The sequence below is a fragment of the Excalfactoria chinensis genome, chromosome 14, assembly GCF_039878825.1.
Source record: "Excalfactoria chinensis isolate bCotChi1 chromosome 14, bCotChi1.hap2, whole genome shotgun sequence".
NCBI lineage: Eukaryota > Metazoa > Chordata > Aves > Galliformes > Phasianidae > Excalfactoria > Excalfactoria chinensis.
Genome location: NC_092838.1, coordinates 2,276,643 through 2,302,000, shown reverse-complemented (window position 1 = coordinate 2,302,000; position 25,358 = coordinate 2,276,643). Strand labels below are relative to the sequence as shown.

At 62.4% G+C, this 25,358-nt stretch overlaps 2 protein-coding genes across 5 annotated transcripts in view; one reads left to right on the top strand and one right to left on the bottom strand.

The window, feature by feature from the left end:
* The first annotated feature begins 882 nt into the window (after positions 1–882).
* Positions 883–11,163, top strand: SREBF1 (sterol regulatory element binding transcription factor 1). Of its 2 annotated transcripts, none has more exons than XM_072348979.1 (19): positions 883–1,139; positions 3,969–4,352; positions 4,445–4,608; positions 4,694–4,828; positions 4,934–5,152; positions 5,229–5,343; positions 5,423–5,634; positions 6,245–6,449; positions 6,868–7,052; positions 7,467–7,728; positions 7,808–7,974; positions 8,239–8,407; positions 8,483–8,591; positions 8,676–8,785; positions 8,915–9,047; positions 9,140–9,302; positions 9,559–9,744; positions 9,835–9,946; positions 10,192–11,163. In XM_072348979.1, exons 1-19 carry the CDS (start codon positions 1,040–1,042, stop codon positions 10,413–10,415), a joined length of 3,354 nt encoding a protein of 1,117 aa, XP_072205080.1. In that variant the 5' UTR covers positions 883–1,039; the 3' UTR covers positions 10,416–11,163. The 2 variants fall into 2 exon arrangements, with proteins under 2 accessions (XP_072205080.1, XP_072205079.1); XM_072348978.1 differs by having other exon boundaries at positions 8,673–8,785.
* Positions 11,164–12,952: 1,789 nt separating this feature from the next.
* RAI1 (retinoic acid induced 1) overlaps positions 12,953–25,358 on the bottom strand; it is a 59,511-nt gene continuing 47,105 nt past the window's right edge. For 2 of the 3 annotated variants that reach the window (XM_072349281.1, XM_072349279.1), the window contains exons 3-6: positions 15,135–20,664; positions 13,945–14,038; positions 13,626–13,675; positions 12,953–13,267 (exon numbers count right to left, since the gene is read on the bottom strand). In XM_072349281.1, coding sequence (XP_072205382.1) covers positions 13,253–13,267; positions 13,626–13,675; positions 13,945–14,038; positions 15,135–20,648 — 5,673 coding nt within the window. In that variant the 5' untranslated portion in view covers positions 20,649–20,664 and the 3' untranslated portion in view covers positions 12,953–13,252. The remainder of the gene's footprint in view (positions 13,268–13,625; positions 13,676–13,944; positions 14,039–15,134; positions 20,665–25,358) is intronic. The other variant, XM_072349282.1, reaches the window with a different exon arrangement.

Genomic DNA, 25,358 nt, shown 5'->3' with positions numbered 1-25,358 from the left:
TGGCCGAACCGAGCTGGTTCTACGGGCGGGGTTTTCCCTACAGCCGTCATTGCGGGGAGTCCCGCCCCGCGCGGCCCCGAGCGAACCGCCCCGCGGGGGCTGCGGTGCCTTCGGCGGGAGCAGCGCGTGGGGCTGAGTCCTTCTGCTTGTACGGCACGCACAGAACGGGAACGCAGCGCCTGTCGGTGCCGTTTCTTCCCCCTCCCTCGTTGCCCCGGCCCCGCTCGGCGATGCCCGCACCCTTCTGGGGGTCCGTGCCCTCACCCAACACACGCACCTGTGTGTTGCCTTCGCTGCCCTGCGGGAAAATGGAGCTGAGTTCGGCTTCTCCCCAGCGGTTCTATATTCGGGGCAACGCGCCCCCGCCCGATCTGCCCCGTGGCACGTTGTGGGCTCCCGGGGGTTGGGATACGGGGCGTCTTCCAGCTGCGGGTGGGGATGTGGGAGCAGCCCTGCCCCGTATCGCAGCGGTGCCCCGCGGTTCCCTACAGCGCACGGGGCGCAGCGCTGAACCGCTGCTGCAGAGGGGTCGGGGCGGGGGGAGCGGTGCAGGACAGTCCCAGCTCCGTCTGACCCTCGGTAGGGTGGGCCAACTTTCAGGGCTTGGTTTTCCCGGATGGTTCCCGGGGCTGAAACAAAAGGCGGGTGAGGATGAACCCAGAAGGAGCCCTAAAACTGCAACACCCTCAAACCTCACTCACCCCCAACCTGCAGCTCCCCAACCCCGCATCCCCTCCCCGCAGTTCCGGAGCACGTCGGAGGGGCACCGCACCCCGCACCCACCCCGCAGCGCTGCTCTCCCCCGCTCCCGTCCGTGCGCGCTCCCGCAGCGGGTCCCGGTGTTACCGGGGGGGGGCGGGGACCCCGGTGGGGGGGCGGGACGAGGGGCGGCCGCTCTCAGGGCCCCCCCCGCCCGGCAGCAGGTTGGGGCACGGTGCGGCCGCGCATCCCCGTCCCTCCGCCGGATTATGCGGCGACCGATCCCGCTCGGGCGGCCCCCCCGGTCCTAAAGGCTCCGCTGCCCGTGAGAGCCGCCGCGATGAGCGCTCCATGCTTCGACGATGCCGCCCTGGAGGGGTTGGCCCTGGAGCTCCGCGCGGCGAGCGACATCGACACGGCGCTGCTCAGCGACATCGACGGTGCGGACGGGACCGGGACCGGGACGGGGAGGGAAGGAGCAGCGGGTCGGGGCGGCGGGGTCGGTGCTGCTCGGGGAAATCGTGCGTGCTCGCGGGGTGTCGGCTCGGCGCGGTGCCGGCGGTCGGTGCGGTATAGCGGGGCTGCAGTTACCGGACCGGCCGTGCGCGGTCGGAGCGATGGACCGAGCGGAGGGGCACGGTCGGACGGAGCGCACCCGGAGCAGAACCGGTCCAGTGGGGGGGGGGGGGGGCCGCGCTCGGTGCGCGCTCGGTAAAACCGTGGCGCAGTCGGGGGAAGCTTCAGCGCTTGGCGTGGCGCGGGGGGTGACGGGCTGCTGGGGCGCTGTAAGCACGGGCGGGGGTCGCACGCCGGGTGCCGTCGGGTTCGGTCCCGGGCCGATTCCCCTCCCCCAGCGCTCAGCCTTGTGTCGCCGCCAGCTCCGCCCCGCCGTGACGTCACCGCCGGGGTTACTCTCGGTCGTTCCTCCTGGCTTCCCCCGCGCCGTCGGGTGCGGGTGGGGGTGGGGCGGCACCGGGCGCGGGGCTCCGCGGGGCATCCCCGGCTCTGGAGCCCGCGGTCCCCACCTGCCCCGCAGCTCCCGGCCAACGTGGGGCTCTCGGGGCCGCTCGGAGCTACGGCTGCTTCCTGGGGGGCTCGGCGGGATGGAGATGTGCCAGATGGACACAACCGTGCCACCAGTCGGGACCCCATCGTGCCACCAATGGGGCACAATTATGTCTCCAGGGCAGACCCGATCCCCGGTGCCAACAGGACCCAGACATGTCACCAATGGGGACCCGATTCCCGGTGCCAGTGGGACCCAGTCATACCACCGAGAGGGACCCGCTCCCTGGTGCCAATGAGACGCTCTTTCTGGTGCCAGTGGGCCTCAATCATGCCACCAACGACCCTCTCCGCAGCTCCCAGCCCACCCCAGCAGCAGGCACGCATCCAGCCTGCACCACTGAACACGCGGTGCCGCTCCGCCCGGGCTCGGTGCGCGTCGGGGCCCTGAGGCGGCCCGGCACAGACCGGCAGAGCCGGTGGAGCACGCAGCGGGGCGGGGCTGGCAGAGCAGCCGAACGTCCCGCGGGGCTCGTGGACTCTTCGTGGGGTCGGTGCTGGGATCCCCTTCTCCTCTGACAGCCGAGGCTGGAGCTGAACCCAACCGCGCCGCGGGGTGAACTTTAACTCGTTGGCACGTTGGAGGGGAAGCGGCGCGTCCTGTTGCAGTCGGTGCACGGGAGGACTTTGCCTGCGAGGTGTTGCGTCCCGGAGCCGCGCTGGCGTCCCCTCTGCCCTCCTTGGACACAAACCAGGGCTGAGCCCACGTTGGCCTCTCTTTGCCCATGAGCTGCAGGGAGCGGAGGGATGGGCAAGTGGGGTGCGGATGTCCCTCTGGACACCTTGTACTCCGTATGGAGACCGTATAAAGAGAGCTGCTGGGTGTGCTGCTGCTATTTACAGGGATAGCACTTAGATGTGCCCTTCCACACTAAGCGTGATCCCAAGGTCTCCGTGTGTCCCCATCCCCATGCGTTTATGCCCCACCTGCAGGGTGTAAGGGGCTCGGGGGGCCCTGTGGGGCCATGCACGGGGTGAGACTGATGGGAAACCAAAGGGGTTTTGTACCATGACCATCTGTGCCCTGCAGTGCCCTGACCCACCGTGGATTTACCACTGTCCCCGTGTCCCTGTACCCTCACTCATGACATGGTTGGGTCCCACTGACACCATGGCAAAGGTCCCCATTGATGCAGGTGCTCTGTCCCACAGAGCAATGCGGCGGGGGCGGCATCCCAGGGCTGGAGGTGCTCAAACACCCAGTGGGGCTGGTGGTATCCCGGGCTGGGCCCCCCCTCCATACACAGAGGGGTGCTGGCGTCTGTGCGGGATGTCGGGACACGCAGTGAAGGAGTTAATGCTGCCTGACCTGGAGTAACCCTCGGCTGGGTGCCCGCGAGTGACCCGCTGCGCTGCGCTGCGCTCACCTTGGGGCTGCCTGGGGGCGGCCGGCGGGCGCGCAGGCAGCGATTGGCGGAGTCACATCACCCCATGGCCGGCTCTGCTCCAGGCCTGGCGCGGGCGGCAGCGGGGAGGGAGCGTGGGGAGGAGGAGAGGAACATGGTTTGAAAATAGCCCGCTGCCTTCAGCGCACGCTGAGCCGCCGCCACGGGGATCTCACTGTGCCCACCCTGCTGGAAGGTACCCTGCTGCTCCCCGTGCTCTCCCGGATGTATGGGGAGCACCTTGGGTCGCTTCGGGGTGCACATCTGAGGGTCTGGGGGCGCTCGTGGGTCACTCCGGCAGTGGCATCTCTGGGTACCAGGTGTGTTCGGATGCTGCCCAAGTGAGGGTCGCTCTATGGGGGCTTCTCAGAACAGCCCGATGTGTCGGGGTGTGTCAGTGGGGATGTCCCCAGTGCTCCGGGGTGCAGGGCAGACCCCCAGGCTTGGTGCTGGTTAACCCTCTGTGCCCTGCTGCCCACCTGGGGGTGAGTGGGACAGCGCATGGTGCTGGGGTTGGAGGGGTTTGATGCACCATGGATGTGCCACCTCCCTGTCCCAGCCCCAGCTCCTCAGCCCTCGATACAGGGGCTTTTTGGGGGCTGTCAGGGTTTTGGTGTCTAGTTTGTAATGAATGAGCTGGCCCATTTTGCCCCCCTGGGGTTGGCAACCCCTGAGGATCAGGGCATGGTGCTCCTCTGGGCTCCCACATCTCTGGGCAGGGTCGAGCAGTGTGGGGCTGGAGACCCCCATGGCTTCGAAGCTCCCCATGAGGTTTGGGGCTGCTACTGACCAGTTTGGGGGGGGGCTGTTTTATTTCAGACATGCTGCAGCTGATCAACACACCGGACAGTGATTTCTCAGGGCTGTTCGATGCGCCATTCACGACCCCTGACAGCACCGTGTCCTCGGGGCTCCCCCCAGCCCCCACCAGCAATGTATTCCCAGGGCCCAGCAAGCCACCCCCTACCAGCAATGTATTCCCAGCTCCCCCCGTGCTGTCAACCTTCACCTCACAGTCCCCCGCTCCACTCCTGCCAGCCCCCGGCCCCACAACAGCACCGGGGGTGAAGGAGGAACCTGTGGCCATGCCCAGCAGCCAGCCCCAGCCCGGCGTGATGCTGACCCCCAGCTTCGTCCCCACATCCCCTGGGCAGTTCAGCCCCCAGCCCATGGTGGGCTTCCAGAACCAGCACAGCTTCCCCGGTGAGGATTTGGGGTGGATTGGGAATGTATGAGTTGTGGGTTGGGGGGTTGGTTTGAGGGTCCCGTAACGCTGTTCTCTGCTCCATACTCAGCTGTGCAGCCTGGGGGGGCTGCGCAGAGCCCCCTGCCCACCCCACAGCCAGCCCAACCTGTGGCACTGCCTGGCCCGGTGCAGAGTGTGGCACCGCAGCAGCTCCTGGCACCCAGCCCCGCTGCCACCACCCAGCCCGTGTCACCCCAAATCCAGCCGGTGCCGGTAAGCCCAGGACTGGGGGGGGGGTGGTTATGAGAGCCATTTGGTTGCACTGCAGCCCTATGAACCCCCCTCCTTGGCCATCCAGGTGCTGCTGCAGCCCCACTTCATCAAGGCGGACTCTCTGCTGCTGACAGCTGTCAAGACAGATGCAGGCAGTGCCAAGACCTCCACCATCACCTCTTTGACCACCAGCAGCACTGCGGCCCCACTGCAGGTGCCGGTAAGTGATGGAGCCACACTCACCCTGGTGGCTCCCATACAAATGGGCTTTATGCCATGACCGTGGGTTGGAGTGGGGATGCTTGGTGACCCCTCCATCCCGTAGGCTCTGGTGAGTGGGGGTACCATCCTGGCCACGGTGCCGCTGGTGGTGGACGCCGAGAAGCTGCCCATCAACCGTCTGGCACCCAGCGGGAAGGCAGCGCTGCTGCAGAGCAAAGGGGAGAAGCGGACGGCGCACAACGCCATCGAGAAGCGCTACCGCTCATCCATCAACGACAAGATCGTGGAGCTGAAGGACCTGGTGGTGGGCACCGAGGCCAAGGTGGGGGCTGTGCTGGGGTTGGGGAGGGCAGGGAAGAGGCAGTGAGTGGGGCTGAGCCATCCTGTGCCCCTCACAGCTCAACAAGTCGGCGATCCTGAGGAAGGCCATCGAGTACATCCGCTTCCTGCAGCAGAGCAACCAGAAGCTGAAGCAGGAGAACCTCAGCCTGAAGATGGCCGTGCAGAAGAGCAGTGAGTGCCATGCTGGAACAGCGAGGGCAGCTTTTGGGCTGGTCGACCCCGTCTCTAAACTCTGTGCTGCTTCCCACAGAGTCCCTCAAGGACCTGGTGGCCTCCTGCAGTGCCGGCCCCAAGGCGGAGGCACCCATGGAGGTGGCGAAGGCAGAGGTGATGGAGATGCTGACCCCACCACCCTCAGATGTGGGCTCCCCATCCCGCGGCAGCCCGCTCTCGCTCAGCGGGGGCAGCAGCAGCAGCAGCAGTGACTCGGAGCCCGACAGCCCCCTCTGCAACCATGGCAAGGTGTGGGGGTGTGCTGGGAGGGCCAGTAGCACAAGTGTGGGAGAAAGAGATCCCTTAGGTTGCTCCTCACCCAACTCAGGATGGGAGGGACGGGTGCACAGGACATCGGTGATGCAGTGTCCTTGCACTGCACCCCATGGCCTGCGCCCCATGTTTGTGCCTTATCACCATATCCCATGCTCATGTCCTGTTCATACTTGTAACCCAGTGCCCATATCCATCCCCATGCCAGTCCATGTGTGTGTGTGCCATGCGCTGTCCTGTACCCCATGCCCTGTATACTCCATGTCCTGTCCATGCTTTCATACCCATGCCCTCAGTCCCATACTCATGTCCATACTTGCACTGCCACTCATACCCATGCCCTGTATCCCATGTCCATTTTAATACCTGCACCCATATCCATGACCTGAATGCCATGTCCATACTCTGTGCCATATATCCATGCCTTATACCCCACATTCAGTCCATGTCCTGGAACCCAGACTCATACTCTGTACTCCATGCCCTGTATCTCATGCTTCTGCCCCATCACCATGCTTCATGTCCACGTACTCATGTCTGTGACCCTATGTCTGTGCCTACGGCTCATGGCAGCTTTCCCCCACAGGTGAAGCAGGAGCACCCACCGCCCTCACCTGGCAGCCAGGGCATGCTGGACCGCTCCCGAATGGCCCTCTGTGCCTTCGTCTTCCTCTGCCTCTCTTTTAACCCCTTGGCCTCCCTGCTCCGTGGCTCCAGTGCTCCAGCACCATCTGGGAGCCTGGGTACTGCTGGGCCTGGAAGAAGCATCATGGCTGAGTCTGGTATTGCAGGTAAGCGCCGGCATGGGGTGGAGTCCTTTGAGGCTGGAACAGGTTGCATGACATTACAATGGAGGCCATGGGGGGAGATGAGGTTGTGGAGGAGTAAAAGCCATTGGGTTGGAGGCTTTGGGGATAGTTGTAGGGTGGAGGCTGTTGGGGAAGGTGTGGCCTAAAGGCTATTTGTGTGGATCCCATTGGGTTGAGCATGGGCTGGAGGTTATTGGGATGAAGACTACGGTGGGGGAAGGATGTTGGGGTGTGTGTGTGATACGGGCTGTGTGGGCTGAGGCAGTTGGGGTGGAGCCCATCAAGGTGGGACTGTTGAGGTGGGCACGGGGTGAAGGCCGTTGGGGTGGAGGATGTTGGGGTGGAGGATGTTGGGGTGGAGGATGTTGGGGTGGTGCTGACCCCCCGTCCCTGCACACAGAGGAGCCGTGGGGATGGTCGCAGTGGCTGTGGCCCACCTTGGTGTTCTGGGGGCTGAACGTGGCCCTGGTGCTGGGAGCGGTGGTGCGGCTCTTTGTCTACGGGGAGCCCGTCACCCCTCCGCACTCCGAATCCTCTGTCCTCTTCTGGCGCCACCGCCGGCAGGCAGACCTGGACCTGGACCGGGTGAGCGCCGCCTTGTTTACGGGTTACCTATTTGCTCTGTGATCTGCTCACTGACCGCCCCCAGCCTCTTCCCAGACCCCCACCCCTTCCTATTGGGGTAGCTGCGCCCACCCGACCTGAACCTGCCCTGTCTCAGATGACCCCGCCTGGCTCTGACCCCACAGCAGTTGTAGCCCCGCCCACAGGCCCCGCCCCTCCTCCATCACCCCATTCACTTTCCACTACACCGAGCCCCACCCCTCATATTGACCACGCCCCCACACATCACACTGCCCCCTCATTGGCCACACAACCTGACCACGCCCACAGACCACACCCATGCAAATAACCCCATTGACCACACCCACACTTGACCACGCCCCCAGCCCCGCCCCTTCCCCACGGCTCCTCCCACTGATGACTCTGTTATCGCAGGGGGACTTTGCACAGGGCGCCCAACACCTTCGCACAGCACTGGGGGCGCTGGGCCGCCCCCTGCCCGCCTCCCACGGGGACCTGGCCTGCAGCCTGCTGTGGACCCTGCTCCGACACCTGCTCCAGCGCCTCTGGGTGGGACGCTGGTTGGCTGCCCGTGCTGGGGGGCTGCGTCCAAACCCCCCGCCCCGCGCCCACGTCCGACAGAGCGCCCGCAATGCAGCCATGGCTTACCATCGCCTGCACCAGCTGCACCTGGCTGGTAGGTCCCGTGCCCCTCAGCATCCATAGGGATGAGCGGGGGACTCTGCTGACGCCTGCACTGCCCCGTGTCCCCGCAGGGAAGCAGGCCGGGGGGCACCTGCTGGCCATCAACCTGGCACTCAGTGCTGTCAACCTCGCCGAGTGCGCCGGTGACGCCGTCTCGGTGGCTGCTCTGGCTGAGATCTACGTGGCGGCCGCGCTGCGCATCAAGGCCAGCCTGCACCGCTGCTTCCACTTCCTGGCTGTGAGTCTGTCCCCCCTCAGTGTCCCCTCTGTCCCCCTCCTGGTGTCCTCTTTGCAGAGCCTGGTGCCACATCCTCCATGCCCACCTTGGAGCCCTATATCATGGCCTCTTACCCCCACCTTGGTGGCATATCTCCCTCCAGCGGCCCAATATCCTGCCCCTCTCAGTCTCCATGGGATCAGTGTCCTCAGCCCCATCCCTGTAGCCCAACACTGCACCTTCCCCCGCCCTCCCAGGTCCCACTGACCCTCGCTTTCCCTGCAGCGCCCCTTCCTCTGCAGTGCCCGCCGCGTGGCCCTGTCCCATGGTGGGGCTGTGCCCCCTGCCATGCAGTGGCTCTGCCACCCCTTGGGTCACCGCTTCTTTGTGGACGGGGACTGGGCCGTCAAGGGTGTCCTGAGGGAGACCATCTACAGCTCCGCCGGTGACCCAGGTACCCCCCAGAGCCCCAGAGCCCCCCTTTGTGGCTGATGGTGGGGTGGGTGCTGACGGCTGCTCTGTGCTGCAGTGGACCCGTTGGCGCAGGTGACCCAGCTCTTCCGTGAGCACCTCCTGGAGAAAGCGCTGTACTGCGTGGCCATGCCTGAACCCGGCCGTCCTGCTACCCAGGGAGAGGGGTGAGTGTGGGGTGGGTACTGGGGGCTGCTCCCTCCCACTGCTTGTGGTGCAGATGGCCCCACTCACGTCCCTTCTGCCAGAAGGCGCTTTTCGGATGCGTTGGAGTACCTGCAGCTGCTCAATGGCTGCTCCCACGGCAGCAGCATGCCTGGCCCTACGCCCTCCATCAGCTCCGGCCTAGCAGCAGTGACAGGTGAGGCCAACATCCCAAACCACAAGGTCTTCCCCCAAGGAGGATCCATCCTGTTGGGTTGAATGATATTCAGAAGTCCCTTCCAACCAACCCCTATGGTTCCGTGCTTCTGTCCCTCTCACCCCGCAGGCACCGACCCTGTGTCCAAGTGGTGGGCATCCCTCATCGGTACCATCATTCACTGGCTGAAGGACGATGAGGAGGGGGCTGAGCGGCTCTACCCGCTGGTGGAAGCCATGCCCCGGGCACTGCAGAGCTCTGAGTGAGTGCTGGGGCAGTGGGGCTGGGTGGGTGACAGCTCCTCGTGTCTGTCCCTTTTTGGGGTGACTTACGCAACCCGCTGTCCTTGTGCAGGAAGCCCCTTCCCCGTGCTGCACTGCACTCCTTCAAGGCGGTCCGGGCCATGTTGAGCAAGCAGGACGGCAGCCAGGCCAGCCTGAGCCACTGTGAGAAGGCCAGCAGCTGCCTGCGGGAGAGCCTGGAGTTCTGCAGCCCCCCCAAGTGCACCATCGACAAGGTGAGGCCAGGGAGGGGACGACATGCAGCCCAGCTCGGGGGAGCACCCGGCCCTCGAAGGAGGCGTCCCTGGCCCTCGCGGGGGTGCATTGTAGTTGCATTGCATGTGTCAGACTGGGAGTGCAATGCCCCTGCCATGCAGCCCGGCGGGGGTCCCGCACAGCGCCTGCCTGCCCGAGAGGGCCCTGGAGGTGCACCCTGTTCGTCTGTGCACCCTCTGCTCACCCACTCCCCCATATTTTCCCCCTTTCCCACAGGCGGTGCAGCTTCTACTGTGCGACCTGCTCCTGGTCACTCGCACCAACCTGTGGCAGCAGCAGATGAGTGCCAGCCAGCAGCTGCGTGGCACCTACCAGGCATCTGCCCTGGAGCTCCGTGGCTTCCAGCAGGACCTCAGCAGCCTGCGGCGTCTGGCACAGACCCTTCGGCCCGCCATGCGCAGGGTGAGCCCCCCTCCAACCCATGCACAGTGCACTCCAACCTGCCTTCCTTATCCCATCCCATCCCATCCCATCCTATACTTCCCTTTCCAGGTGTTCCTGCACGAAGCCACTGCCCGGCTGATGGCCCGCGCCAGCCCCACGCGCACCCACCAGCTGCTGGACCGCAGCCTGCGGAGGAGAGGGGTGCAGGGCAGCAAGGCAGGTGGGTGATGGGGACAGGGACACCCCCACAGGGCTGGGGGGTGGTGGGAGGTAGTTTTGGTGAGGGATCCATTCTGGGGTGGGAAAATAGACCCACAGGATCACTTAGGTTGAAAAAGACCTACGATCATCAAATCCAACTGCTAACCAACCCATCGCCACCGTGCCCGCTGTGTCCCCGAGTGCCACATCTGGCACAGCACAAGGGCAGTGCTCAGTGCCCGTCCCCTCTCTCTGTCCCCGCAGCCGGAGAGCCGGAGAGCCACCCCACGCCGCGGGAGCACGCCGAGGCGCTGCTGCTGGCCTGCTGCTACCTGCCCCCCAGCTTCCTCTCGGCCCCGGGGCAGCGCGTGGGGATGCTGGCTGAGGCCGCCCGCACGCTGGAGAAGCTGGGGGACAGGAGGACGCTGCACGACTGCCAGCAGATGATCATCAAACTGGGCAGCGGCACCACCGTCACCTCGGGCTAGAGGGGGGATGTGGGCACGTACCACCTGTCCCCCCCTCCCCGCTCCGTGCCATACGGGTGGTGCGGACGTGCGTGCCTCGGTGTCCCCCTCCCTATGGGATGGTGTCAGGGTGCCGTGTCACCATCCGCTGTGGGTGTTGGGGGTACATCCCGGCGTGGGGCACCCCGGTGGCTTCTGTCCTTGTACCCGGCGCAGTTGGGTGACGGGACGTGGGGACCTCTAGTGACACTGTCACAGTATTGCACGGCACTGAGCTGCCTCCTCCCAGTGCCCGCCGTCCCCCTGCAAAACCTCAGCGCAAGGCTGGGGCCGTCCTCACCCCAGTCTGCTGCGTGTCCCTGCCCCTCCCCGTGAGTCCCACGGCAGGTGGGGGGAGGGACACCTCAGCACTGTCCCCATTAGGGGAGGGCAGGTGGGTTTGCCCCGCGGTGGCAGCTAAGATGGCACCGTATGGTGTCCGTGGTAGGAAAGAGGGGCCCCTCCTGCCCTCCCCTAGCACTGCCCATTCCCATATTAGGAGCTGTGCCCCCCTGCAGCCCCAACCCCACGTGCTTTGGGAGAAGGGGTGGCTCTGGACTGGGAGGTGGATGATCGGTGGGTGCCCCCATCCCTTTGCTGCGCCCCTATTTGTACATAGCTCCCCGCTGTGCCCCACCTCACCCTTACCCCCCTCCCCTCCCCTGCCTTTTTAAACGGTATTTTCATAGTTGCAGAGTTTTGTACAGTGAATTAAAGCCAATTATTTATACTGTCGTGTGCTGGACTGGGGGCAAGGGGTCTGACACGTGGAGGGGGGCACAGAACATAACCGATGGGTTCTGCCTTCACCCTGAGGCTGCACAGGATGGGGAAGGGGACAAAGGTGGCAGGGATGGAGACATTGGCTGCAAGAGGGACCCCCAAATGCACCCTCCATTCTCAATACCTCCCCGTACTTCAACCGCATGGCTGTGTCCCCAAGCTCACAATGACGGTCCGGGTGGCACTTGGGGACAAAGGGACCCTTGGCCATCCACCCACAGGAGGAACAGAGGGCACGAGCAGGGCGCAGAGTACTTCCAAAACAATCGTTGTATCTTTATTGACGCTCTGAATGCAATGACCTGTTTTTTACTCTTAAGGAAAATAAACATCTTTTAGAAACAGCTTGTTACACACAATCTTCAGTGTGAAGCAATATACTAATAAGAACACTAGTCTTAACATTTACAGTCTTCATATATATTATATATATGTATATGTATACATATATATACACTATATAATGAGGCAATATATAATACACACGGTTTACCATTTTACAGTCATATGTACAAGATGTCACTAAAAATAGCCAGATTTCAGGCAGCTCTGCCGGGGACACCGGGATTCTGAATGTATTAATTACTTTTATTATTCTCTTTTGCTTCTCTTTTGTGTGACTTCTCTCTCCCGTGTCCGAGACGAGCTGCTGAAACAACAGACATTTCTTGGCCAGCAAACCTGGACGGTGTGATGGTGGGACACAGGGCTGGGGGGTGCAGGGAACGGGGTTTGCAGGATGCTTTGCCTCCATTTGTAGGGTGGGGGTTGGGGTTAATGCACCCTTGGCAGCCCCCGGCCCCATTGAAGTAGCTGGGAAGAGAGGCAAAGCTGAAACCAAGCGAACCTGGCCATGCAAGAGAGAAGCAACTCCTGCATTCCTCTGTCACATGTCTATCCCTGTGGGGCTGAACTGCTGCTCTCCCTGGCAGACATCGATGCTGCCCATCAGGAGCTGCTTCTGGGCTGCTTGCAGCTGCCTGCGCCAGGCCAAGACCCTGCAGTTACACCCAGAGCTGCGGGGTTTGCACCCAGTGCTGTAGGGTTTGAAGCACAAGCACGGGGAGCAAAGCTCATCCCCAGCAAGCAGAAGAGCTGAGGAGGTCCTGCAGGGCAGAGCAGAAGGAAGGGGGGCTTCTGGGAGCTGTGCATCCCCAGCCCAGCACTGCCCCATGGAGCAAGGTGAGGCGGGTGCCACAGGACAGGGCTGGAGGGAGGAATCAAGGCTGGGGGAGCCCAGTGAGTGCCCACCAGCCCCACTGGGGACACGGCCACTGGCACAGCAGTGACACAGCACCGTCCCCATCACAGGGACACTGCGCGGCAGGGATGGAAGAACGAAACAGGAAAAGCAAAGTGGTGTTTCAAACAGCAGCTGTTGGGTTTGGGGGTTGGTTTTGTTTTTTTCTTCTTTTTTTTTTTTTTTTTTTTCTTTTTCTCTTTTTTTCTTCTTCTTCTTTTTTTCTTGTCTTTTTTTTTTTTTCTTTTTTTTTTTTTTTTTTTTTTTTTTAATCCTTTTTCTTCTCTCCGTCGCGCACATATATACAGACAGACACCATGAGGTTTGCTGAAGGCAACATCTCAGATCAGATCAGTGTGAGATACGGAGACCTGGAACCCACGTGGGGATCCGGCGGCCCCGGAGTAAGACAACATCGCAGGGACCCCCTCATACACGGCCCCCCCCCGCCCCCTCCCCACCACCCCGCACCCCCCACCCCATCCCACCCCTGTGCAGCTCACATAGTCCTGGAGCAGAGTCTCTGTGTTTGCCGTGCGGGTGTCAGCACCGCTGGTGACCCCGTCACGCCGCTCTGGGGGGCTCCGTGCCCCCGGCCCCGTTCTGCCACCCCAGGGGCTCTGCCCACCCAGAGGGGGCTCTGGGGAGAGAGGCAGGGGGCGGCCGGCAGCGCTGTGCCCACCCCAGGGGCCACATTCTTCCAGTGACCCCCGACGGCTCCGAGATGGGGATGGTGGCACTGCCACCCCCCTGTGGGTCCCTCGCTGGTGGTGGGGGCCGCACACCTCCCGTGCTGCTACACCGGCTGTCTCTGTGGGGACAAGGATGGAGTGTTAGCAGGGGGCGGGATACGACGTGCATGGTGGGGGGGGGGGAATACCCCTCTGTCCCCAGCTGATGGGGATGTTCCCATTAAGACTGAGGGTGTGCTTTTAGCACAGGTTAAATCAACACTCTCCCCGTTCCACGTTAAGGGGACACAACCCCACAGTTGGTCAAGAGGAGGTTGGAGTGCAGCCCCCACTTGTCACAACTACAAGGGACACGTGGGTGTCCTGGTGTTCCCCAGGAGGTGACGGCTCTATGGTGACCACTGGGGATGAACACTGCAGATCCACCTCCCTCAGGGGCTGGAGACATTCAGGAGCACACGAGGGCTCTGGGCTTACCTTATGTTTGGGACATCTCAGAGAGAAGCTCTCTTCAGTTAATAAGCAACCTGTGGGGGAAAGGAGAGGGTATGTGAGGGCAGCCCCTGCCACCAGCTGTCTCTGGGCAGCGAGGACACAGCATCTTCCCTGCCACATCCAGAGGAGCCACACAGCTTGCAGGAAGAGTTTGGCTAAAATTGGCCAAATCTGAGACAAAAAAACTACAGAGTTGAGCATCACTGCTCATGGGGAACCCCCAGCCCACCCGGCCGTGCCATCAGCAGGGTCAGAGGGAGCAGGGGGGTCCCCGCATCCCAATCCCAGCACCTGGGCTCACCTGTGTCAACGGCACACGCGTAGTGGTAGGTGTGGGGACACCCCTTCTGGCAGCAGCCCACAGTGGCTCCAGCTTGCTGGCAGCTTGAGCACTTCTTTCAGCACAGCCGGGAATCCAGAGCAGGGTGGGAGAGAGGCAGAAAGATCCCGTCAGAGCCTGGCACAAAGGCAAGAAGCCCCTATGGCCATGGGGGAGGCGTGGAGGTGAAGGGACGTGCCTGGGGCCATAGCAGGGAGGGCTGCAGCCTCCGGCCAGCATTGCATTTGTGCCCGGTGGTCGTGGAATGGATGCAGCCAGTCTCAAACCTGGTCAGGGAGGGCTTGCTGCAGGCCCTACCCAGCCTCTGCTGGCATGGCCGTGGCACAAAACCCCATGTCTCCATGGCAGCCTCCCTATACCCCCAACCCCATCTTGCTCTCCTGATGTCCTCATGTTCCTCTTGCTCTGTACCAGGCGCAGGGCAGGGCTGTCCCCTCCCTAGTCCCCTGCTGCCCATCACCCCAGCATCAGGCTGCCCGTTCCCACTTCCCACCCTGCATCTGTCCCTCTGTGAGCTGCTGCATGACTGAACAGCATACAAACGCTCCCGAGGCTGAAGGAGATGTCAGGAGCTCTCAGAGAGGCAGCAGTGCGCATCCCAGGGGAAGCCAGCTGGGTTTGCACATCTGAACGCCTGCTTCAGCCTCCCAGGGTGACTCCTAATGCCCGGATGTTGTGGACCAACCCTATTCATTTTAACCCTTTATCACCCAGCCACGTCAGCTGGGCAGTACCACACTGTTAGCCCTCAGCTTGCAATGGGGCTGTGGTGCCAGAGTGCTCTGGGCTGGGAATGGGGAGCAGCCATAGAAATGGCTTCAGCTAAATGAGGGTGGTGAATGCCACGGGAGAGGCTGCTCTCAGCTTTGCTGCTGCTTCTGCTATTATTCAGGGATGTACTGAGCCCTGTGAGCCTGCTGAGCAGTGGGCCCTGTGGCCTCTTCCCAACGGCACCACATCCAAGCCCTGGGGAGGAGGGAGTGCCTGCAGGGACCATGCCATGTCCCCACATCACGGCCCAGCAGTGACACCCAGGTCTGCACCATCTGCCGCCGCTTCGGGCTCAGCCCCACAGCCACCCCTTCATCCCCCCGCAGCCCCTTTGCTCCAGGAGGGCCCACCCCATGTGGGGCAGACAGCCGAGCTCTTACCAGGTCAGCAGCTGCCTTGACAGCCTCCTGCAGCCCGTAGAGCTTCCCCGCCACCAGGAACACCCCAGCGGTCCATACGGCACAGGCCTCGTGCAGCCAGTGCTCTTGCGTGTCGCCCGCCGGCTCGGGCTGCGGCGGAGACTCAGCCTTGGTACATTCGTGCCGCCGGGGCTTTTCGGCCGCCTCCTCACCCTCTGTCCTCTCGTCACAGCAGTAGCAGCTCTGCAGCCTTCGGAACACACCCCGGGGGCTGGAGCGCAGCACGCTTGGCTTGCCCGGCTCCGCGGCACCCTCCGTCCTGCCCGCCCTGCTGCCGGCCGCCCAGCCGCTCTCTGCCACCCCTCGGGGTCTCTCCGCCGCGCCGCCCTCCTCACCCTCCACCCTCACTTTCTCCTTCAGCCGCGACTTCTTTTTGGGCAGACAGTCCTCGGGGTAGTAGGGCCCGCACAGGTCACCCAGGTCCTTGTAGTTGGCGGGGCTGCGGCACAGGCAGCACACCAGGCAGGCCGCGCTCAGCGCCTTGGACACCACGGGCCCCAGGTGCATGGCGGAGGAGGCCGGCAGAGCTGCCCGTGGCCTGGGCACGGTGCCGGAGGGCCCCCGCTGCAGCCGGGCCTCATCGCCGGGTGAGTTGATGACGGTGCAGGTGGTGGTGAAGTCGCCGCGCCGTTCCACGTGGACGTAGGGAGCGAAGGGGGGTGCCCGGCTGTCGGCCCGCAGCCGCTTGCAGGAGATGTACTTGAGGCGGATCTCGGGCTCGGCAGGGTCTGGCAGCGGAGCTTGCTGGGCCGGCCGCCGCCGCTTGCCCCGGCTCTTGCAGCGCACCGGCACTGCTTTGGCCTTGCCGTGTCCCAGACGCTTGCGCTGCCGCTTGGAGTAGCCATTGTAGTTGGCGTGGTTGGCCCGTGGCTTCGCCCCCCGTGTCGTCCCGCCCGCCGCCGGCCCCTCGCCGCCCGCCGCTTCCTTCTCCTCGCTCTTTGGTTTCTTGCCCTCATCCCCACCGCCCAGCCCGGCGGCACGCTCACGGGGCTGCAGAGGCAGCGTGGGGCCGAGGGGTGCCTTGGTCATGCCCAGCGCCGCCGCTTTGCCCTTGCGGTTCCTCTTCTTGGGCAGCAGCGCCATGTTCTTGGCCGCCACAGCTGAGCCGGGCTGTGTCCCCGCAGCCGGCAGGCAGCCCTCACTCTGCAGGCCATCGGCAGAGAGCTTCTTCCCACTGCCCGGTTTCCCCTTCAGCGCTCGGCCATGGGGGTTCCGGCAGAACTGCTCAGCCGACGGCGCAATGGGTGCCTTCTGTGCCGCCGCTGCTTTGGGCAACCGCGTGTCACCCACCGCCGGGGCCACGCCGCCGTGCTTCACCGCCCGCTCACGCTCCGTCCCCACCACGCTCAGCGAGGTGCCATAGGTGGCCGCCACCGTGGCCGCCGCCGCCGTTTTGCAGGTGAACTTCTTCAGGTTGGGCGAGGTGATCTTCTGCACGATGGCCTCCAGCTTGAGGCCGCGGCCTTTGCGGGGAGGCAGCACTTTGGTCTTGGTGGCCTCCTGGAAGGCTGCCCGCGAGGTGATTTTGATGCAGACGTCGGGGGCCTCCTTCACTGGGGGGGGCTTGGGGATGGCTTCGCCGGGGCTCTTGGGGGGCAGCTTTGCTTTCACCTTCTTGGCCACAGGCATCTTCTTGAAGAGGCTGTGGGGACCCTCCGGCTTCTCCTCCTTCACACCGCTGCTGTTGCTGCGCAAGACGAGATTCCTCTTCTTGGCGGGGATTGGGGAGATGAAGGTGGACTTCCTCTTCAGTGAGTGCAGGGGCCGCTCCGACATCTTGCCGCCCACCCCCGGCCCCGCCTTGGGCAGCTTCATCCTGGTGCCCACCTTGGCCTCCTTGTGGGGGCTACCTGGGGGGGTCAACTTGAAGGTGGGTGGGAGGTGGTTGTTGGAGATGAGCTTCTTGGGTGCTTTGCAGTTCTTCAGTCGGACATCAGCCGCCCGCTTGCCCCGCCGCCTCTTGGTGTAGAAAACCTCCTGTGTCTTTGTCCGGGAGCGCAGGATCATCGAACGCTGGTCCCTCTCCCCACTGTCTGCCACATCCCCATCCATCAGGCTCGGCCCCACCACCTCTTCAGCCGGCACCAAGCCGGGCACCGTGATAGCGGCATCGCCACCGGCACTTTGGATGACCTTAGGGGCTGGCCGGCCGCTGCGCTTCCTGGCTTTGAAAGCCACCCGCTGCTTCACACCACACGCTGGCTTCTTGCCCAGCTTCTCCTGGTGCATCGGAGCCTTCATCCCCTCCAGCGGGGCCGGGGCACGGGGCTCAGCGAGGGCGGTGAAGGAGCGGGTGCACATGCGTGCCGGCAAGCCCTCTGCTGCGAACCTGGGCGTCTGGCTGTGCACGTTCTTGCTCAGCATCTCCTCCTGTCCATCCGGCCCCACACACAGCGCTGGCAGCTCATTGAAGGGGCTCGGCACTGTGTTGCCAGCACTGTCCTCCGGCAGCCGGCAGTGGATCCTCTTGTTGCGGAGGTTCTTGCCCCGTGAGACAGGCTCTGTTTTCACCAATGCATTTTCAGGTACCGGTTGCTTCTTCACCCCAAGTGACAAAGCAGGTTCAGAGTTCACTGCTTCCGCATGGGACTTCTCTACTCCACCACTCTCCTCCTCAGGCTGGATGTGGGGCAGGGAGGATTTGAACCAGCTCTTCACCTTGGTCTCTGTGCCCACTGCCGGGCCCAGCAGGATGATGGACTGACCAGAGAGACGCGCCGAGGGCACAGAGCTCTCCTTCTCTACCGTGCTGACAGTCTCCTCAGCAGACATGGGCACCTCGCTGGCAGACAGCACGGCGGGTATCTCGGGGGGCTTGGGAGGTGAGGCAGCGTAGGGCACCGACTTCTGCTCCGTGCCTGCCAGCTCACAGAGCGAGGAGTACTCCTCCACCTCCAGGTCCGACTCCTTCAGCTCAGGCGATGAGATCATGGGGATCTCACCAAAGTCCCCGGCTGTGCAGCAGTGCCGAGTGTCCTGCAGCCACCTCTCACTGTCCACCTTTGTGGCCTCATCATAGGTCAGCGTTTCCTCCTCTTCCTCCTCCATCGCCTGCTGGCCAAAGTCCCGGGCGGTCTCACTCTTGGCTGGCTGCTCACCATCGCACAGGTCCAAGCTACAAGCATTTTTTTTCTCCTTGCAGGACCCTCCCAGTTTGCTGGGGAAGAGGCCTTTGGGGAGGTCAGAGGCTTGCAGGCTTGAGCCCAGCTCCTTCCACCTGAGGCACGCCTCGCCCAGATTCTCCTCTGGCCACTCAAAGTTCTCCATGGCATTTTCAGAGTCCACTGAGTTGGCTGTGGTGTTTGAATAGCAGCTGAAGCCGGAGGCCCCTGCACTGGAAGTAGAAGCTGGGATGCTGGGCTTGGAGTTGAAAGCCAAAGGCTCTGCATCCTTAAGCGTGTCCTTGGTCTCAGTGGCCGCAAACTCCACCTGGGGACCCTCATACACCTCCTCCCCAAAGTCTTTCCCCGTGCTGCCCCCCGAAGCCTTGTCCAGCTTGAGGGGCTCAGTGAGGGTGCTGGAGTCACCTTGGCTGGGCCATGAGCCCTTCACCATAGAGTCCAGGCACGGCCGGTGGTTCTCCAGCTGGAAGGGGGATTTTGTGGCCTCCTTGGTCAACATGGGCGAGTTGGCCCAGGCTTTGTCCTCCTTCTCGCTGATGGCGTCCTGCAGGACGATGATCTCAGAAGCCAGCTCCTCCTGGGACAGCGCGCTGAGCAGCAGCCGGGGACAGTCCCTCTCATTGGTCACGTACTTGGTGAAGGTGTCCAGGGGCAGGCTGGCGTGGATGCTCTGGAAAGAGTCATCCGATTTGGTGGACATATCATCTGGGGAGGTGACAGAGCACGTGGACACCGACTCAGGCTTCGCCTTGGAGTTGCTGTTGACGCGGGCAGGGCTGCGGTTCTGGTTGCAGTACAGGAAGCTCCTCTCCAGCTGGTCCTCCGAGCCGCTCAGATAGTCGGCATCCTGCGTCTCAGCATGGACGGACTGCGGGGTGCTGAGCGGGTCGGACAGCGGGGTCCCCACTTGCTCTGCAGAGTACGTGCTGCTCTCCGGGCTGCAGTGCTGCCCCTTGAGCTGCTCAGGGGTCCTCGCTGGGGTCTTGATGCCCTTTTTCTGGGGCACGGCCGATTTGGAAAGCAGCAGCTGCTGGACGGTGTTGGAGATGTTCTCCACCTGGGAGGTGAGTGCTGTCAGGCTCTGCAGGCTCAGGTCTGACAGAAGGTTTTCTGGCAGTTTCTCCTTCGGCAAATTTTTGCAATTCCCAGATTGAGCATCTGGGCTCGTCCCGTCGGTGGGAGAGGGGTTGAGTAGCGGCATGAAATGACTGTGGTCAGCGATGCCGGCCGGGAAGGCACCAGCATTGAGAGGCTGCTGGCTGTACTGGAAGTTTTCCAGGTTGGGCATCAGCGGGGACGGCGTGGAGCTGTAGGATGGGGAGCGACCAACAGAGCGTGCCGGCGAGTGGCTGGCACTGGGGCTGAAGGTTTGGTAGTATTGCTCCGGCGTGCGGACGGGTGGTGCATCACCCTGGCAGTAGGTCTGCCCCGCTTGGTTGTAATGCTGATACTTGGCTAAGTTTTGGTAGTGGAGGCTCTCTGGGGCGTGATGCCTCCCCTGCAAGGGCTGAGGTTGGGGCTGGGGAGGCTGCGGGGGCTGCGGGGGCTGTGGTGGCGGCTGCGGAGGTGGCTGCGGGGGCTGCTCGTAGCCAATGCGGTTGGGTTGGTAGCCATGCAGGTTGGGCACACGGGGGCCGGGGGCCAGGCTGGCAGCACTGCCCAGGGGCCGCTCCAGCGGCGGCTGCCCTGAAGGTGCCGTGCAGCTCTTATAGGAATGTGCCGGCTGGCTGCCCCCCGGCACGGAGGAGTAGGTGGAGGAGGCAGGGAAGGACTGTGAGTGCTGCCCGAAATGGGGGCTCTGTGAGAAGGGCATGGGCGAGGAGATGTCGTTGGGCAGCTTCTGCCGCTGCAGCTTGGGGTAGGGCAGCGCGGGAGGCTGCTGCGGCTGCTGCTGCGGAAAGTGAGTCCGGAAGGGCAGCGGAGCTGCTGCTGGCTCGTGGTACGGCCGCCCTCCTGCTGCCGGCGACGTCTTCTTCATCAGGCTGTCCTCATACTTGGGCAGCGCCGGCGGCTGCCCGCCCCACGCCTGCAGGCTCTCGTCCCCTGAATAGCGTGCCGGGTAGGGGCTGTTCTCCTGCACTGCGTAATTGGAAAAGGCCGGCCTGCCTTGCAGCTGCTGCCCTGCTAATTGCTTGTTTCCCCGGTGGTATTTCTCCGCGGCGCTGTTCTCGTAGCCCGCGTATGGCAGTTGCTGCTGACTGTAGTACTCCTTCGCCACCAGCCTCTGCCGCTCGCAGTTCGGCCCTGCCTGACTTTGATGCCTGTAATTCTCCAGGCGTGATGTATCTTGTGAAGTCGGCTGGTAGCTCTGCTGGTTGCCATGGAAACCACACCTTTCTCGAAAGGACTGCATGGCGCGGGCTTGTTATCTGCGAAGAGAGAGAGGCGAGAATTCAAATGAAGCAGAGCCGCTGCGGAGGGCCGGGGAGCGCGGCCGCGTGCAGAGGGGACTGAGCTGCGGGCACCGCGGGCATCGCCTGCACTGCCAGGGCATGGCCTTGCTGCCACTGCCTCCCCTCGTGCCGCCCTGACCGCGGCACCTGGTGCTGCATTGCATCGCCCTGTGTTGCCTTGCCTTGCATTGCATCACCCTGCATTGCATCACTTTGCATTGCGTTGCGTCACCTTGCAATGCGCCGCTTGACATTGTCCTGCACCGTGTCACCTCCCATTGCTTCATTGCTTTGCCTCACCTTGCATCACATTGCCTGGCGTCACATCACCTTGTGTTGCATCGGTTTATATCACCCTGCATTGTCATCTTGCATTGCACTGCTTTATGTCACCCTGCACTGCATCACCTTGCTTTGCATCTCTTTACATAGCCCTGCATTGTCACCTTGCATTGCATTGCTGTACACTGCCCTGCACTGTCACCTTGCACTGCATCACTCTGCATCACATCGCATCACTTTGCGTTGCATCACTCTGCATTGCATCGCCTTGCAATGCATCGCTTTACACCGCATTGCATTGTCACCTCGCACTGCATTGCTTTACATTGCTCTGCCCCACATCACCTCACACTGCATCGCTTTACCTTGCATTGCATCGCCCTGCATCACATCACTTTGCGTTGTATCGCTCTGCATCACATCACCTTTCATTGGATTGCTTTACACCGCCCTGCACTGTCACCTTGCATTGCATCGCCCTGCATCACATCACCTTGCCTTGCATCACTTTATCACCCTGCATTGTCACCTTGCATCGCATCGCTCTCCATCGCATCACCTTGCCTTGCATTGCCCTGCACAGCCCCCCATCTCAGCAGCTGGCCCTGCATCACGTCGCATCACCCTGCATCGCATCACACTGCATCCTCCAGCATCACCCTGTATCCTTCCTCCAGCACATCTCCCAACATCACAGCACCCTGCATTGCATCCTGTGGGCTGGGGATGCTTGGGGTCCTGCTGCCTCCTCTTGCCCTGCAGCGTTCCCCTTCCCTTTGCTGCCACTCCAAAGTTTTGCTGGACGCCTCATGTTCTCTGTGCTCCAGGCACCCACTGCCCATTGCTCTGCAAACCCCTTAAGGGGTATCCCTTCCTTTTGGGGCTGCCAGCATCCTACGCGCCCCCACCAACACCCCACTCATTGCCATTCTTTCTATTGAGATAATTACTGGAGGCAGCAGCCTGGAGGGACAGGAACGCGGGGCTCTGCTGCAAGAAAAAACTCATTTCAACTTCCTGGGTCTGCCCGTCTGTGCCTGCAGCCACCTCCCGCATCCCCCCCCCGTCCCCAGCCAATAACCCCAGCGCCGGTGTGATGCCATCTGGAAGCTGTCTGCTCCCGCCAGCAGCCGCCGATTAGCCGAGCGCTCGGCACAGCCGTCATTAAACGGCCCCATTTCCTCTCCCTGCCCGTGTGAGGTACGGGGAAGCACCTGGGTTACCCCGCTCTGAGCTCACGGCGGGGCCTCGTGTGCTCAAGAAGAGATTGGTGTTTGGGGGATGCAACCTGCCCGACCCCAGCGCCTTGGAGGTGTGGGGTCCCCCGGGATGTTGCTCCTGCAGTGACTCTGCTGCAGCCCACGCTGCCCCCTCCTCAAGGAGCTCAATGCACCATACCCAGCACCGTGCCAAAATGCACCGAATCCGTGCAGATCTGAACTGCCCCTCTGCCCACAGCTCCCACGTATGCACTTTTATCAGTCCCACACTGGCCTCATTTCCAGCAGCATCCCATGCACAGCTTTCACATCTCAGTGCCTTTTTGGGATTTCTCCATGTATGCGGGCATCTGTTTCTGTATGGGAAGCTCTTGGGGATGCCCTGCAATGCTGCACCACCCCAGCACCCCAATCCCTCCCCCTCATTTCCACCCAGAGCCTCCTTTCTTTCTCTTTCCACCTCGCCGCCCCATTTTGCAGCTGCATTTCACAGCCCACACGGGCAGTGCACATGGTTAGGGCATATATCTGGGGGAACAGACAGCTCCATTAGGATCTGGTAAGCCTGCTGCTAGAGCCCCTAATGGCAAAGGGATGTGGGGGCTGCCGTGTCCTGCTCTGAGGCTGAGGGGGGGCTGCAAGAACAAAGGAAGAAAATCAAAGCCAGGCTCTGGGGCAGCCCCGAGTGGCGGCGAGAGAATGAAAGGGAGAAAAGAGCCCCTAATGCTGCACATGGAAGCGGGTTTGAAAAATGGGATCAGCCCGAGCAAATGCCGGGTTGGTGCTTCCATGGGAGCCTTCCCCCTCCCCGCTCTTCTATTATTAATTATTATTACTTTTCCAAACAGCTGGGGCAACGGCAGGCTGAGCAAAGCACCCGGCACGAGGGGATGTGTGCAGGGTGAGGACGTGTGGGAGACACACGTGTCGGATGTGCACATGTGCAGGGCATGCATGCATGTGGGCTATGCAGGTTTTGCATGCGCACAGGACAGGCAGGCAGGTTTTGCACTCATGCAGGGTGTGCAGTGCTGGGCACGCAATTGGGTGTGCATGCATGGAAGCTCCCGGAGCAGCATTGTGCCCCAGCTGTGTACTGGTTCTCCATCTAGATTGAGCTCCCAGCGAGGTGCAGTGCCTGCAGCTGTGTGCTGCTGGGGGGGCCACACTGTGCCAGCAGCACTGGCCCTATTCAAGGAGCTCGAGGCCACCTCTGCCCTGAGCTGTGCCGCAGCTTTGCAGGAGCAGGGACCGAGCAGATGTTGCTGCCTGATGTAGGCTGTTTCCGAGCAAGCGCTTTAATGGCATCAAATCAAGCTGTCGACAGCAGCAAGGTTAAGTCCCTTTGTAGGAGAGGGAGGAGGAAGTGGCTGCGTCCCCAGGGTTGTGCAGTGTTCTGTGCCACAGCCCCAAGGAAGGTGTCACCCCCCTCCAATGCTGCAGTGGGATTCATACAGGGTCAGGGGGGCTGCACTAAGCAGTCCTAAAAAGCTACCACAGCTGCACATGGGGCTTGTGACACAGTGCCCCAAGGGTGACCTCAGGAAGGTCTGTGTTCATCAGAGGAGATGGGGACAGTGGGGACATCACAGTGCCCAGAGAGCCAGCGTTGTCCTGACCCTGACACACACAGAGCCACACTCACATCTGGCTATGGCCACCCTGGTGCAATTCATCCCCTCTGTCCCCAGAGACAGCACAGATGATCCCAGAGCTCCCAGCACAGCCCTGGGGTCGCCCTCTGGGTCCCAGGGCAGACGCAGGACCTGCAGCCACACAGTGATGCACACACTGCATGGCGCTGGTGTGGTGCACGCAGCTGATGCAGTGCACAGGGCTGATGTTGCACTGCACGGTGCTGATGCAGCGTGCAGTGCTGATGCTGCAGTGCATGGAGCTGACACGGTGCACAACACCAGGGCATTGCACCATGCTCCCAGGCTGGCACAGACCCTCCGTGCAGACACCCGTTGGCACCACTGCTCACCGCCTGCCTCCTGCTCACGCAAGGTGCTGCGTGGCTGTGTTTGCCTTCATTCTCACCTCCCCCCTTCCTCCCTCCTTCCCACCCCTCTCCCTGATGGCTGGCAGGCAAAAGGCACTGAGCACCACGAGGACCAGATCTGGAGCCCTATAACGTAACCCAAGAGATCAGGAAGCACGTAGGACCCCCCCAGCCCCACAGGGCTGTGTCTGGGGGCCGTTTCCCTGCCCCCCTCCCCCCTCAATCTCCTCTGGTTCTCAGGCTCTGGCTTTTCTGATGCGACATCAACAAGGACTCAGCAACTAAAAATAGCAGTGCACGCTCGCAGGGTAACGCCGTGCAATTGGAGCAGTGCTGCCACCACGGACTCCCCCCTTACACCCTGCTCCCAAATCCCCCCACCACTCACCACAGCCCCACAGCCTACGGGGTGTGTGGGGGGGATCAGCCCCATAGAGCTGCTGGGCAGGGGGGGGGTGGTTCCCAGTGGATGTTTTCTTGGGGGAGAAAGTGCCTATCAAGGAGTGTCAGCCCCGGATCTGCTTAATTGTGAGCTGGTGGAGTTTAAAGAAACACTTTCTGGCAGGCTGCCACACCGCAAACTGCTCGGTATAATTTTATTATTAAGGGAGGAGAGAAAAAAGGGGAGAGAGGGAGGGGGGGGAAGGAAGGCAGCGTGGAGCTGTGCACAGAGCTGGGAAACATCCCCGGGGGACATGGAGGTGCTGCTCCAGGTGCACCCCCCTTTGGTGCACACGTTAACACACCTCTTTTCCAACGCACCCCTTAATGCACCCCACTACCTGCCCTCTATCCAATGGATCCCCCTTCAATGCACCCCCCTCTCCACTTCATGTATCCCATGTATTCATTCCATCCCATGTATTCACCCTCTCCGGTGCCCCCTTCCAATGCACCCTTCAACAAATCCTCACCCCACTGCTCCCCTTCATGCACCCTTTGACCCCTGCACCCTTTTAGCTCACCCTCAATATAACGCGCCCCTTAATGCATCCTTTACCCAGCGTACCCCATTAAAGCACCGCTCCTCCAAAGCACCCCACTGACCCCCATCCCCCAGTACCTCCTTCTAATACCCCCCATCTCCCACACAAGCCCAAGGTGGGGGCACACACAGGGCAGCCCCCAGCCCCGTTCCTCCCCGTGCCCCCCCCCGGCGCTCA